This window comes from Aquila chrysaetos, chromosome 7 (genome assembly GCF_900496995.4).
Source record: "Aquila chrysaetos chrysaetos chromosome 7, bAquChr1.4, whole genome shotgun sequence".
Taxonomy (NCBI): domain Eukaryota; kingdom Metazoa; phylum Chordata; class Aves; order Accipitriformes; family Accipitridae; genus Aquila; species Aquila chrysaetos.
This window is the reverse complement of record NC_044010.1, coordinates 592,075-605,913: the sequence shown is the minus strand read 5'-3', so window position 1 is coordinate 605,913 and position 13,839 is coordinate 592,075. Positions and strand designations below refer to the sequence as shown.

The 13,839-nt window shown below is 50.5% G+C and overlaps 1 protein-coding gene across 8 annotated transcripts; it reads right to left on the bottom strand.

The window, feature by feature from the left end:
- Positions 1 to 1,700: 1,700 nt before the first annotated feature.
- On the bottom strand, positions 1,701 to 13,815 carry ZYX (zyxin). 8 transcript variants are annotated; one of them, XM_030020673.2, is made up of 11 exons: positions 13,684 to 13,815; positions 12,581 to 12,664; positions 9,865 to 10,125; positions 6,647 to 6,837; positions 5,522 to 5,614; positions 4,726 to 5,232; positions 4,261 to 4,402; positions 4,007 to 4,176; positions 3,671 to 3,849; positions 3,268 to 3,388; positions 1,701 to 2,891 (listed from the first exon to the last, which is right to left on the bottom strand). In XM_030020673.2, exons 3-11 carry the CDS (start codon positions 10,112 to 10,114, stop codon positions 2,781 to 2,783), a joined length of 1,764 nt encoding a protein of 587 aa, XP_029876533.1. In that variant the 5' UTR covers positions 10,115 to 10,125; positions 12,581 to 12,664; positions 13,684 to 13,815; the 3' UTR covers positions 1,701 to 2,780. The 8 variants fall into 8 exon arrangements, with proteins under 8 accessions (XP_029876533.1, XP_029876532.1, XP_029876530.1 ...); XM_030020672.2 differs by lacking the exon at positions 12,581 to 12,664; XM_030020670.2 differs by lacking the exons at positions 12,581 to 12,664; positions 13,684 to 13,815 and adding an exon at positions 11,059 to 12,550.
- Positions 13,816 to 13,839: the final 24 nt, after the last annotated feature.

Here is a 13,839-nt window from a genome sequence, read left to right as displayed (position 1 = left end):
TGTTAGCAGGAAATACATACATACATACATACTATGGATCCCTCTAGTGCTTAAGACCAGCTATCCAGTAGCTGGCTCCACCAGCTGGAGGCTGACCTGGTCTCCTCAGCTGCATGTCCTGGTGCCAGCAAGTCCTGAAGACCTGCAGCCCTGCTCCAGTGGTGGCCACTCGGCCCCCTCACATGCAGGCACACAAACACACAGGAGCCCGCCGCTAATTAGCCTTAGAGATTGGCTCTACCCAGCAGCTGGCCCAGGATGGGCTGGTCTCCCAGCCACCTTACACACAGATGCAAACTGTTCTCTGGTAGCTGGTTCAGGCTTACCAGTAGCCGACTTCCAGACCCGAGAGTAGCTGGCTTGGACCTCCTGGGAGCTCTAACAGCTGACTCTCAGACTGGCCTTTCCAGCACCCGGCCAGTCTTGCAGCCATGCCAACTCATGGCTCTCAAGTCTCTTACCCTACAAACTCACCAGCTGCTCTGACTTGATTTTTGCTAGGCATTACGCAGGGACATACACGCCCACACAACATGCACGCAGTCAGGTATTCCCAGTTGCTGGCACTTAAACCTCCACATGCACTGAACAGAGTCCCTTCATACAGGGGAGGAAGAAAAAAAAAAAAAAAAAAAAAAAAGAGTTTAGTAAGAAGGCAGGACAGACTGCACTGATGACACACAGGGCATGGCCAGACAAGTGTGCTGCGTACGTGCATCCAGCCCCTTCTGTGCCCTTTTCCCCTCAGCTTACCCACGCCGCTTCCTCTCCTTGATCACTCCCTTTCCCTGCCTTTGATTCTGGCCCTACACATCCCATAACAAGCGTTGTACAGTCCCCAAATGCTCTTCCCCCGCACCCCATGCCCCTCAGAGGGACTAACCTCCATGTAATCCACAAGGTGATCCAGAGAGCCCTTCCCATTGACTCCGCTGGACAGGTTCCATACCCAGGCAACCAGGATTGTAGTCCTCTGATAGCTCTGCGAGGAGCTGGGGTAGAGTGCTTCTCTCCCCTGTCACTGTTTCCCTCCTCTGTGCTCCTTGGTGTTTGTGGGCATGAGCTTTTAATCACATAATCTAGAAACGACCACTCAAAACAATGCCTACAAACCAGCAAGAACTCAAGATAAAAAAGAAAGCAAATGTACAATTTGTTTATTCTCTCATCCTATAGGAAACCTCAAAGCATTTACTAGATCAATTTGCAAGGAGTCATTAAAGATTACCCCAAAACTGGCAAGAGAACAAGAGTAGGTTTCATGTCTTTGAAGTGTAGAAGCATTGATGCTTACCACATAGAAGAGTTTCACCTGCAGTGACCAAGACAGTATCATGCTTAAAACCATAAACACCAAGCACAAACACTTTCCGAGTAGCAATAGTTAAGGCAAAGCAAGCAAATTGACCACTTTATTCCAGTCTGATGCAAGTGGATTGTAATAACTCACCTCCCAGTGACACATCAAGCAGACTACAATCTTGCTGTACTGAAATGCAGCCTTCCACTGCTTTAAATGAGAGCTACTCTTCAGGCACAGAAAAGTAGGAAACTAAACAGTTTGAAAAGGAGACCAAGAGGTGGAAAGGCCATTTTCAGACTCCTCATCTCTGGAGGCTAGGTAGAATAGCAACTATATATTCCCTACTGCTCAAGACAGCAATTCCCATGGGTAGTTGAACAAATACAGCAGACAAATGTTAATGGAAAAAACCCACATTTTATTGAATGCATACAGTGGTTGGACAGTGTAGTTATTCAAAGGGTTTGTTCAGTTTGAGAGTTTCTAGTCCAGGAAATGGGGCTCAGTGCAGTAACACTTAGAGCCAAACAGTACATTGCAATTACACTGCAGCTTTCACTGACAGCAGTGAAAGAATCCCTACCGGAACGGGGAGACGTTCCTCAGTCTGCTGAATCCTCATCCACGCACTGAGACGCCTCCTCACCATGTGCTGCCCGTCCTTATGACGGTCTTTATTTGTAAACATGCATTCTTTGGACTGCTCTGCTACTCTGGTGCCCAGCCTGGCTGTCCAGAAACCACACTGGGCAACAATTCATTTCAGGGAGGGAAAAAGATTTTTAAAAAAAGTTTCCAAACTCAGAAACAGAGTAGGATTCCAAACATTGCCAGTTTAATCTGGCTAAGGAAAAAAAAAAGTGACAAGACAGTTAGCCAGTAAAATCCATTAGAGACAGAAAAGCTATAGTAGGTTAGCTTTTTCCAGCAACGATAACAGAGATTCCCAATATGTTCTGCCTCCACACTCTAACCCAGGAGTGAGGGAGGGGGCAGGGGAACACATCCTGATAATGAAGTGGCATAAGAAAAAAGTAAAATCAAAGAGAGAAGTGGTGCCAAGATGGAGGCTTCCACCTTCCAATGTCAAATCACCGTTCTTGGCTCCGTGGAACAGAATGCTCAGCCCTTCCCAGCACCTGCCACCAGGTCGTTCTTGCTACTTCCACCAGGCGGTGGTGGAGGTCTGGTCCTTCTCCTCCAGTCTTGAGGGAACAGAGATTGTGCACTCACCTTCATCACAGCCCCCAGCCTGGAATGCACTGTGGCCAGGAAGTGGCGACAGGAGAAGAGGTCTTTTCTTGGTGGGTGTGCAGAGTGAAGTCTAGGAGCAGTGAATCCTACATGAGTAAGGAACTGTGCTGGCATAGTCTCCATTGGAAGCAATCTGCCTTGTCAGGCAGGGGGGTAGGACAATGGCAGGGAGGGGAAGAGTATTGAGTGCAGGGGTCTCAAGGGTATGCCCACTCCAAGCTCCTCAGCGTGCTGTTTTGGCACGAACAGTGTGACATTTGATGCACAGCACATGCCCATCCAGTGGAAAGCACCCATTCTCGTCTGCTTCAATGGACAAGGGCTTCCCACAGTCCTAAACAGGGAAAGAAAAGAGCGAGGGAGCTCAATGACAGTCGACAGCAGGGTAAATGCATTCAAGGATGTGAGAAATGCCCCACCGGATCAGGATGATGGCTCACAGACCACCACCCTGTCTCTGATGGTGCTAATGGCATGCTCCTCCGGCATACACAGCTGCTGTATTAGGGATGTTAGAGACTACAACCCTGCACAGTCATTGTTCATGGACTTGTGGTCTGTGAATATCTAATCCTTTTCTGAACCTGGTTCAAAAATGCTCCAGATTCATTCAAAACAACCTTAGTGGTTGGTCAGGATAGACAACAAAGGTGCCCAGTTGCTGGTGACAGGCATGGGAGAGATGGGAGGAGTGGGGCCACCAGGCTTACCTCACACTTGTAACATTTCATGTGGAAATTTTTCTCCAGTGCCACCACACGCACTGTCTCATCCTTTCCAGGCTCTGGCATGATAGGCTCACTACAGACTGAGCAGCGTGGAGCATACTTCCTGCAACACACAAAAATATGGAGGAGACCATGACCACCGTGGTGACATTCAATGCAAGTTTCTCACTGCTGTACAATAGTATTAGCAGCAGAGGAATAATAAATCACAAAGAAGTTTAGGTGGGAAAAGTCCTTAATTGCTACAAGGTACATTGCTGACTCATTTTTAACTTCATGTCCAACAGATCACATGGGCAACCCAACCCCACACTGCAGCAAAATTAAAAAGGTGTGAGGCAACGTGCCTTCTGTCAGACACCACATGCACGTGCTCTCTCCATACCTGTGGTAGTCATCCACACAGTGAGGCTGGTTGGCCTGGTCCACAATAAAAGAAGCCCCCTCCAGAGGGGTATGGCACATCACGCAGGTGAAGCACTGGGGATGGTATGAGTTACCAGTGGCCTTCAGCATCCGGTCTGTGATGGTCTGTTTGCAGACACTGCACTTTTCCAAGGTCCCCTGAGCCCAAAGGAAACAAGTAAGACACATTAATCCAATCCCCCACCCCTGGGAGGCTACACCACAGACAGGCAAGATGGAAGGCAGAAAGAAAAGCAAGAGAGAGCAACCACAGCAAGCTCAGCTCTCTCCAGCAGCTTTTATCCCAGTGACTCACAGCATAGCAGTCCTCGCAGAAGGGCTTCTCATCCACGTTGTAGAACTGCTGCCCCTGCAGCTGCTTCTCACATTTGAAGCAGGTGAAGCATTCCACATGGAAGAGGCAGTCCAGGGCCCTCACAGCTGGCTGGGTTCGTGACAGGGGCTTCCGGCAGAAGCCACAGAGCTCTGTCAATGGAAGAAGAAAGGGATTAGGAGAGATGAAACCCCACAACAGTCTTAGTCCTACTGCTGTCCACTGAGGGAACGCACCAGAAGTAGCAGCCTCTGCTGGGGGTGGATGCTCCATATCCTTCATTAGTTTCTGGGTCAACATCTCCAGCTCTTCTACCTCCTTCATGGTCAGACAGGAATTTCCCCTAGGTGGATCTGCACTGGAGCCTGCGGGTCTATGCTGCAGGAAGAGGAAACATTCTATCACAAAGGTCAGATATAGACAGACTCCTTCCCACCCTGTCCCTAATAAACCTACTTCTCCTGCCTTTACTTCTCATCAGTCTCTCTCTAGGGAACAATCTGCCATCCACTGTGCTTGCTTCCTTCCACCTTTACACAAAGTCCTACCCCTCTCCACCACTGTCTCTAGTTACATCTCTCTTTCAGATGCCTAACAGCTTCCCCTAGCCTGGGCCAGACCCTCCCTTCTCATCCTCCAACTTCACTCCCAGTGCTGCTGTGCCTGTTCAAAGACACTGGTCCCATGGCTCTAACCCTTACCATGTCTTTTGCAGCAGCAGGTTGTTCTGTGGGACGTGGCTTCTCCTGCACTTGGGGTCTTTCCCTCTGCTGGGCATAGGTGAAATTGGGAGGCTGTGGCCAAGAGGAGGGACCTGAAGGTGAAGGGGCTGTGAACTGAGTCTGAAGGGAGGTAGGATATCTTGTAGAGTTTGAGGGAGCCGTGGGAACATTGGCACCTGATTTGGACCCAGACTTAGGAGAGCCAGCAACAGGGGGTGGGGTGAATTTAGGGGCAGGCTGAGCAGAAGGGAGAGAAGGGGGTGGAGGGACTGGTGCTAGGGGCTCCTTGCGTTGCTGTGGGGCTGCCCATGGGGTTGGGGAAGGGGTCAAATCCACTCCAGGGGGCTTGAAAGGTAAGCTTCCACTTGGCTTTGGAGTGAACTTGGAAGGAAAGGAATGAGGAGTATCTCTGGGTGCAGATGGTATATCCACATGGGCTTTTGGGGCCGATGGTTTCTCCAGAGAACCTGTGGATCCTGGAGATACCTGTAAAGGGAAGCACCAGAGTTATCAGGCAGTTATCAGCAAGGTGGAAGAGAAAATATCCTGTCTATAGTAGTAAGTCAGCAGCAATCCCAGACCCACAACACTAAGAGTTCCCACACTGTTACATATTTAGCAGTCCTGACAAGCCGCAAGATCTATGCTTTCTGGTCCTTCACTTCTGCGCTATGCTTTATCCAGACATTTTAATCTTCAGTAGCACCCTTCTCACTCCCTCCGTTCAGCAAACCAGTCATCTCGCCTTCCACCTGCGACATTCTGGAGAGCTCACCCGGGATTTGAAGGGGTCATTCTTCTCCATGTCATCCAACATTATGGACAGTGAGTCAATCTCAAGATCAACGCTGCTCATCTTGCCACGTGCCTATACCACCATCCACAAGGAAAGAGGGAGCAGAGCACATTACAGGAACAGCCAGAGAACCAGGTGTATCCCCTTACAATAGCAGATTTTGACACTTTGGACTGTGGTACAGATCTGCTCCTTGCTTTGAGTAGATAGCAAGTTGGTGAAGATGAACAGGGCATAGTCTCCAAGGTCTACAAACAGTGGGAAAATGCACAGCCCAGAGAAACTCACAGATTTAGGTGGGAAAAGACATCTGGAGATCTCTAGTCCAACACCCTGCTCACAGCAGGACTAACTCCCAAGCTAGACCAGGTTGGTTGCTCAGGGCCTTGTCCAGGTGATTTCTGACCATCCCCAAGGATGCAGATTCCCCAGCCTCTCTGTGCACCTGTGCCAATGTTGAGCCACCCTTGGAGGGTAACAGGGTTTTCTTCTGTCCAACGGGAATTTCCGTTGCTGCAACTTGTGTCCATTGTCTCTTGTTGTGCCCCAGTAAGAAGAATCTGTCTTCTCTCCAGCCCTCCTTTAGGTATTGCAGACTGCAGTTAGATCCCTGCCTCGGCCTCCTCTTCTGCAGGCTGAACAAACCCAGCTCTTGCATCTCATGCTTCAACCCCCAATGATCACTATAACCCTTTGCTGGATTGCATCTAGTTCAATATTCCTCTGGGGTTATTATACTGTGGAGCCCAACTGAAAACGGTCCTCCAAGATGCAGCCTCACTAGCACCAGAGAGAGAAATAATCACTGTCCTTGTCTTGCTGACTACACTTACGAATGTAGCCCAGCATGTGGTTGGCCTTTATTGCCACAAGGGTGCATTGCTGGCTCACTTTCAACTCACTGTCCACCAGGAACCCCAGGTCCTTCATCTGCAGAGCTGCAGCCCAGCCAGTTGACCCTAACCTATGCTGGTCCATGGGGTGGTAGCATTTTCTGCTTTCCCAGATCTCAGGGCTTCCAGCTGCCAAGTTCAGAGAGTAGCGAGAAGCTGTCCCAACTCACAGAGCATCACAAGCAACTATACCTCCCTTGACCTCACTCACCTGTGGGGCAGGTACCTTGCTCACAGGCCCTTCATCAAACATCGGTGGAGGAGGAGGAGGAGGAGAAGGAAAAACTTCTTCTGGGGCTGGTGGAAAAGGCTCTTCAAAGGGTGGTGGGGGTGGGGGAAAAGCACAGTTTGTGGAGAAACTTGCCTCCTCTCCAGGTGGGGGAGGAGGTGGCAGCGGCAGGTCTACGGGGAAGAATGAGAATAAAAGCAAGTTTGGATCATTTCTTACTCTTAGCCAGTAAAAACCCCAGGAGGGGTCTTGAAGGTACTACAACAAGTAGTTCCCCAGTACCCAGGGGACCCCAGCACCTATCAAGGACAACTGAACTCCACAGGCTGGCTTTCACCTTGTCCAAAGCTATTTGCCATCATACAAACTCTCCTCAGTAGCTACTGCAATCAGTCACTGGGAATAGTTATTGTATAACTGAGACACATGTCTTACTATGCCCTTTCCCACTCCTCCTCTCATTCTTTGGTCCCTAGCATATGCTTCTCTTGCCAGTAACTGGCTCAGATTGCTGAATACAGAGCAGTATTAGAAGGAATGCCAGTGGACAACCCAGGACCCTGAAGAGCCTGCATTATTACAGGAGAATAAGCTGGCACCTCACAGCTGGCTAGTAAGTGCTACAAGAAACAAGTAGGGGGAAAAAAAGCAAGTCAGATCAACTACCCCTTATGCATATGAGGAATCACTGAAACTGTTTTATTTTTCTGGGAGATGAAAACAGCTTTCCTTTCCTAAAATGTCCCTGTACCAACACAAACTAGGACATGAGAAATTTTCCAGAACCCTTTTAAGCAGGCTGAAAAGCACCAGAGTGCCTCAATCTCCTAGAAGAAAACCCCATTGCTTCCACTTATTGATATTTGCTGAAGATATGGAACAGGCAAAAAAAGAGACATCTTCTACTATAACAGTCAAATTAACATGAATCCTCCTCCCTTCACCATGTATAGAAGTTGTCCTCTTATCATCCAAGCAGCAAAGAACACTGAAGATGAGGCGAGCGGCATAACTTCCACATCCCTTCTTCTGGGCACCCACCTCTCTTCCTAGCTAGCCCTAACCAGCAGTAAGGTGAAAGACCATGTTTTTCACTCCTGCTACTCCATGTGCAACTTTTAACAGAAGTAATCGAATTGTCTCATCTTTATACCCAGCTGTTGTCAACAGACTTTATAAGGACTTCTCATCTGTAACCCAAGGGAGACGATACTGCCCTTTCAGAAAATGAAAGCCGAAATCTTATTAGTCAGTGGAATGCATAAACTGCACTGGTATGCAGCACCTCTTCCAAGCCTTCTTGTGCCACAGAAATTCTGCTTGGATGGGGAAGTAATACTAGGCTGGTATTTTTTCTTTGAAACTACAGTTTGGGATCAAGGTTGTACACGCTTGCCTTTTGGTTTACTGAAATGATAAAGAATACTGCAGAAATTAAGCCCTGATCTGCTGTCACATTGTTTCAGCTGCACTAAAAGCCTGTTTTATGAATTACTCATACAAACAAAAAAGTTCCCCACAATGTTACTATACCAGATTTATACAATGATCAATACTAAATATAACATACCTACAGCAATACTAACTTAGCCATCCTGTCATTTAAGACAAAGAGACCAATTTCTATGGCTTTATGTTACACTACTGTTTGTGTGGGGAGTGTATAAGAAAGGGAGCGAAGGATTGAAGAGATGCATTTCTCTCATGACTGAGTTTTGGTGGTTCATCTGTACTTCAGATGTCTTGCTGGCAGCCCTCACCTGATGGTGACACAGCAGCTTAAGCCAAATGGTTCTTTTGCTAGTCTTTCTGTCAAGTTAGTTCCTCCATAATAAGCTTTATAAGGAAGGGAGAAGTGGAGCAAACAATACCCAATCTTCCACTCGCACTGTGTATTGAAAAATAATTTTTAACATCCTTCTGTCTACTTTTGTATTTCAGGTAATGTATTTGTGTCAGTTTGAGACCTTCCAACAGGCACATCCCTAATCCACACAACTATAGCAGAAAATCATAAAGCCTAAGATAAGACCTTGGATTGCAAACACAAGATTCCAGCCAACAATGTATGAGAAAAAGGCCACCAGAGTTAGCTGGTACAATTCTAGGAGACAGAAGCACCAACATGCTGAAGCCCTTGTGACTCAAGAAATGGAAAAAATGGCTTAATAATTTATCTCCTCTGAGCACAGGACCAGCCTTCCTACCATCAGGTCAGCTGCCCACTAACTTAGCATGCTAACCTAGAAAACATCAGTGTTGTACAGCCTACGCCAGACAGTGAAAGGAAAGAAATTTACATCAGCAGTTAGCATTATCTGAACATGCATGTCCTGACTGAGGATAGAGTCTTGGGGTAATATGCAGCACCAAGCATTAGCAAGAGGTCCATAGGGAAATTTCCAGTGGCCCCATGCTAATCAATTCCAACTAGGGAGCCACAAAACCAGGAACCTTCTGCTTCTTAGAGGACACAAAACCAAGCAACCAACAAAAAACAAAACAAAAAACCACCCCACCACCACAGGAAATTAAAAAAAAAAAAAAAAAAAAGAAAAAAAAAAGAAAAAGAAAACCACATTGAAGCAAGAAGTCACTCTGCACAGGAAAACACACCCAACCCAAACCACTAGGAAAAAGTATAAAACTCTACCAGCCATAGAAACTCTAAGTCTCACTTCCTGTTTATGATTGCTTCCCCCATTTTTTTCATGCAATTATTTCTCCTTCGCACCTCCAGCAGCAAAGATGGCAACTGCAGAGTCCAGGAGAAGGGTCTCTACAATGAGAGACAATAAACTTGTGCTGAGATGAATCAACAAGAAAGAGAACAGCATGATTCGTCACCATCAGGGTCAACTTCCCTGCAACATACTTGCTCTCAGACATGCTGGCCAGAAACTGACTGCAGTTACACAATTATGCACTCAGGGAATACTATGAAAAATCCATTGCATTCCTCCAGCATCAGTATAATGCAGGACTGCCTTCCCGCCTCCTTTCCTAATGGAGACACTACATCCTTTAAGATCCCTTTACAATCGTTTTATCTCATTCTGGAACCTGCCAGCCTCCACAGCAAGAGCATGCATCACTTACAGCAGTGATGCCCCTGTCCTCATGTTTAGCCCAGTTACAGACCTCACACCCCAAGAATTTAGAAACGCATATTCACATCTGCCATGCCAGCCCTCACCTACCTTCTGCCGGCAGGGACACGGACGCTGATGGAATCTCCCCCACCTTCCCTATCTGAGCACGCTGGGCACCAGCTCCAGGAGGAGGGGGCAGCGACGACTCTGACGCACCCCCAGCCTTGAAGGGGTTCACCTTGGGTTTAGGGGCGACCACAGGCGCAAACTTCTTCTGCGGGTTGTAGAAGGAAGGGGTAGAAATGTTGATACTGACTGTGGATGTCATGCGGGTCCCTGGGGCACCCGGGGAGGCCATCTTCTCAGCACCTGGCAGGAGAGAAGAGGGAGGAAACCTATATGAAGTCAGTCTTGGGCCAGAGGGGAAATTAACAGAGGGAAACACATAAAACAGAGGGATACGGGAGTTTAAGTCCAGCCAGAGGCTGAGGTGCACGAGCAGAGCACAGAGCACTTCCAGGATCAGCAGAGGAACAGAAACTGCAGACAGCTCGAATGAGCCAGCACGCTTCCCCGTTTTAGCTCGGTATGGCGTTAACTGCAGAGGGGTTCTTGCCACAGAGAAAACAATCTCTTCGCTGGAGGAGAACCCTGCGTGCAGGCCCGCTGGAGAGGACAGCGGCGGGCACCAGAGCCAGCGTCGCCCGCCCCGCACGCCCTAAGGAGGGTGCCCCGCACCCCCTCTCCCAAAACTGGAATTAGCGTTTCCTCTCCCCCACTCACCCGATAAGGCCAGCCGGTTCCTCCTGACCTCCGCCTGTGACAGCCCCGGTAATGCCCCCCTTCACCGCCCCCCCCAACCCTGGCACACCCCCGCATCCTCCATCCTTTACCTCCAGGCCTCGGCGTGCTGGCGGAGCGCAGGCAGCCGCGGCAGAAGAACAACAGGGCGGCTGAGGAGCTGACTGGTGTCACATCCCCGGCAGAGCCCCCTCCTCCCCGGCTCTGGCCCCCGCTTTCTCCCCGTCCTGCCGCCCCCCCCCCCCCCCCCCCCCCCCCCCCGGCGGCGAGGCCGAGCGCGGCTCCCGGCTGCGCCGCCGCCCGCTCCGCTCCGCCCCCGCCGGGAAGGGCCGGCTCCCCGGACACCGACCGGGACCCCCCCACACGCTGCCCCCCGTCCCCGTGGGGTGCCGGGGCGGCAGCCAGCACCGCTGCGGCCGGAGGGCAGGCCCGACCCGCTCCGCTCCGCTCGCTCCCTTCCAGCACCGGGCTCGCCCACAGCCCCGCCGAGGCGGCTCTTGCCTCGGGAGGAGAGCCGCATTTCCCTCGGTCCTGCAATCCAGGCCACAAACCTCATCCGTGCTAGAAACCTCCACGAAGCCAGACGCTTTGTTGGAAAGCCCGGCGTGCCTACAGTCCTCCTAACACCCCAGCACAATAGTGCTTCCGCCAGCACCGGGGCTCTGTGCCAGCGGTTCGCGTTGGCATGTTCCAATGGGTGGCCCTCCACGCTGCCGGCCTCTCTCTCACGGACAATAACAGCTGCTGGGACAGACAGCCCTGGTGCCACAAACATCCGCCCACCCGCTAATTCACCCGTGGCTGCTGATAAGACCCGCATGCCCCCTTCTAGGCGCTCCCACGATTCGGTGCAGCGCGGCAAGATACAGTAACCTCTAACAGCTTCCCCAGGTCACAAGCGTGTGACAACACAGACAAACCTTAAGTCCGTGCTGCTCCACTTTTTGTTTCCCTTGTGCAGGGCCGATGAGTTGCATGCACTTCGACAAACTCTTCCAGGCTTTTCAAAAGGAAGAAGAGGCTGCGACAGTAAGAAGCAGCAGCCAAAAAGCTGCGCTGAGCACTTCCCACATGATCCAGCATGGGAAAGGGCCAAGGCAGAAGAGTAATTAGCAAGGTCTGTCCTCCATCCCTCAAGACTTGTTAGGGGTCAACAGACTTGCAAGTCAGAAGGGACGGACCAACACCCTCCAGTCTGCAGCTTCCCACCAAGCTACAGAAGCTATTAAAAAGACCTCCAGCCTTTCTTTGGAGACTTCTACCTCGTGCTCCACTGTTTCACCATAGTGTAATGAACCACTTGGTAGTGGTTCCACCAGAAGCAACAGCATTATGAGCAGAACGCCACAGTGACAACGTCACTTCTGATCACGATCCATACTGGGGTTAGTCAACACAGAGACAGTCTTGGGACATTGGCTGCTTCACAAAAAAGTCCTGGCTTTGCTACCAGCAGCTGCTATCTCCCTTAACCCAAAGCAGCCTATTTCCCGGTACGCTATGTCGCACTTAAGGCCCTTTCTGCTCAGGGCTGTCTCCATCCAGCAGCTGCCCCTGCTCGTCCTCACTTCTGTTTATCGGTCCACCCCACACTGACCAAACAGGCTTAGAAAGGCTGGCCTTGGAGCAAGTCACCCCCCCCAGCCCTGCAGCATTGCCAACACCATCTAAGCCTTACCAGAAACACACAGCTGATGCGAGTCCTGTGGCACTAACTGTTTGTAAAAGCTATTGGAGAGGGAGTGTCACACCAGTAGACCTAATCTCAAATCCTTCTCGTCCTCACATTTTCCCTGAGGGGAGAGATTTTTTCTGCCTGCTGTAACAGCATTTAGGATGACTCAAGTGGAGCTATGAAGAAAGATGTCCCCAAAGGACACAGCCAGGATACTTAGTTGCCTCATACACTTTCTCTCCAACAGAGAGCAAGGAGAAGTAGGAGGACAGAACCAAGAGACACCTCCCTCAGCAGCAGGTTCACCTCCCAGAAGGTCCCATGGTGGGTCTGCCACCTCTTACGCACCCAGACAGCTTTCAGTTCTTTGACCCCAAGACACCACTTTTAAAAGTTCAGCTCCTTTCCCGAGGTAGCGAAAGCAGGAGGAACCTGAGGAAGCAGAGAGCTGAGTGTTATTTTTCATCTCTGTTGGTAGAAAGCAGTTTGGCTCCAGCCACACAGGGAGCCCCCGTAAAAGCTGGCCCAGCACTGTGGTCTGACACACCGCATCTGCTCTTCCCCTGTTTGCCAACTTCCTCCCAGCTGAGGAGGGTCAGAGGGAGAACTACAGCAGAAAATACAGACTGTGAACAGATTTAGGAGTTAAGATTATTTTCATCCTCTCATACAGAATAATTCCAGAAAGTTCTCCCAGCCTGGCCCAAAGTTACAAAGCTTCAAAGAGAGCAAAGTCCTACCAGCCATGCAAGCTGCAATGTAGAGCCTCAAAACAAGCGGGCTGGGGGAGGGTGGCATTCAGAGCTATAAACTTCTCCCACATATGCTGGGCTTGCCTCCTCGCTGTGCGGGGGGGGGGGGGGGGGGGGGGATAAAAAAAAAAAAAAAAAAAAAAAAGAGGAAAAACTCCAAAAAGCTATGCAAACATATTTAAAGCGTTAGGAAGTTCTACGACTTTGCAAGCACTTGCGTCTTCGCTTTCTCAGGGCACTCCCAGAAAGGCAGAAACTCACAAATTAAACAAGTTTCACGCACAAAGAGCCCCAGATTCCTCCCTCTCAAGCACATCTGGAAAAAGGCTCCGTAGGTGCCTCGCTCATCCGTACGCACACAAAAGAGAGCTTGTCCCGAGTAAAACCCGGCAGCACCCCCTCCCTCGTCCCCGCTGCCCCAGCCACACAGGAGCGTTCAGCTCCCCTCCATTTCTACCGGCAGGGAAGAAAACCCACCACATCCACACACATACAAACGCGAACCTCCCTTCTGCGGAACGGCAAAAAAACCACCCCAAACCCCACGAGCCCCCACCGTGAATCAACCCCAAACCGAGAGACTCTGCAAGAGGCGACCGACCCTCCCGGCGGGGGCGGCCGGAGACCCCCCGCTCGCTCAATACCAGCCCCAGGGCCACAGACAAAAGCTTTTTCGCTGAGCCAAGGGAAGAGACTCACCTCAGGGGACGAGGCTGAGGGGGAAATGCCGCCCCCCGGGGCTGGAGATGGCGGGGCTGGGCTCCTCAGCCCCCGCACGGCCGGCTGCCTCGGCCCGCCTAGCCTGGCCGGGGGAAAAGGCAGCAGAAATGAAAAGGTGGGGGGAGCTGCTGAGCC

Excerpts from the sequence above, each read along its gene's own strand:
- ZYX (XM_030020670.2), bottom strand. The coding sequence starts at position 11,377 with ATGCGGGTCTTATCAGCAGCCACGGGTGAATTAGCGGGTGGGCGGATG. Across the intron at positions 10,126-11,058 it reads AATGCGGCTCTCCTCCCGAG|GTGCTGAGAAGATGGCCTCC; the intron begins GCAAGAGCCGCC and ends CTCTCCTGCCAG. Across the intron at positions 3,389-3,670 it reads TGTGTGGATGACTACCACAG|GAAGTATGCTCCACGCTGCT; the intron begins GTATGGAGAGAG and ends TGTGTGTTGCAG.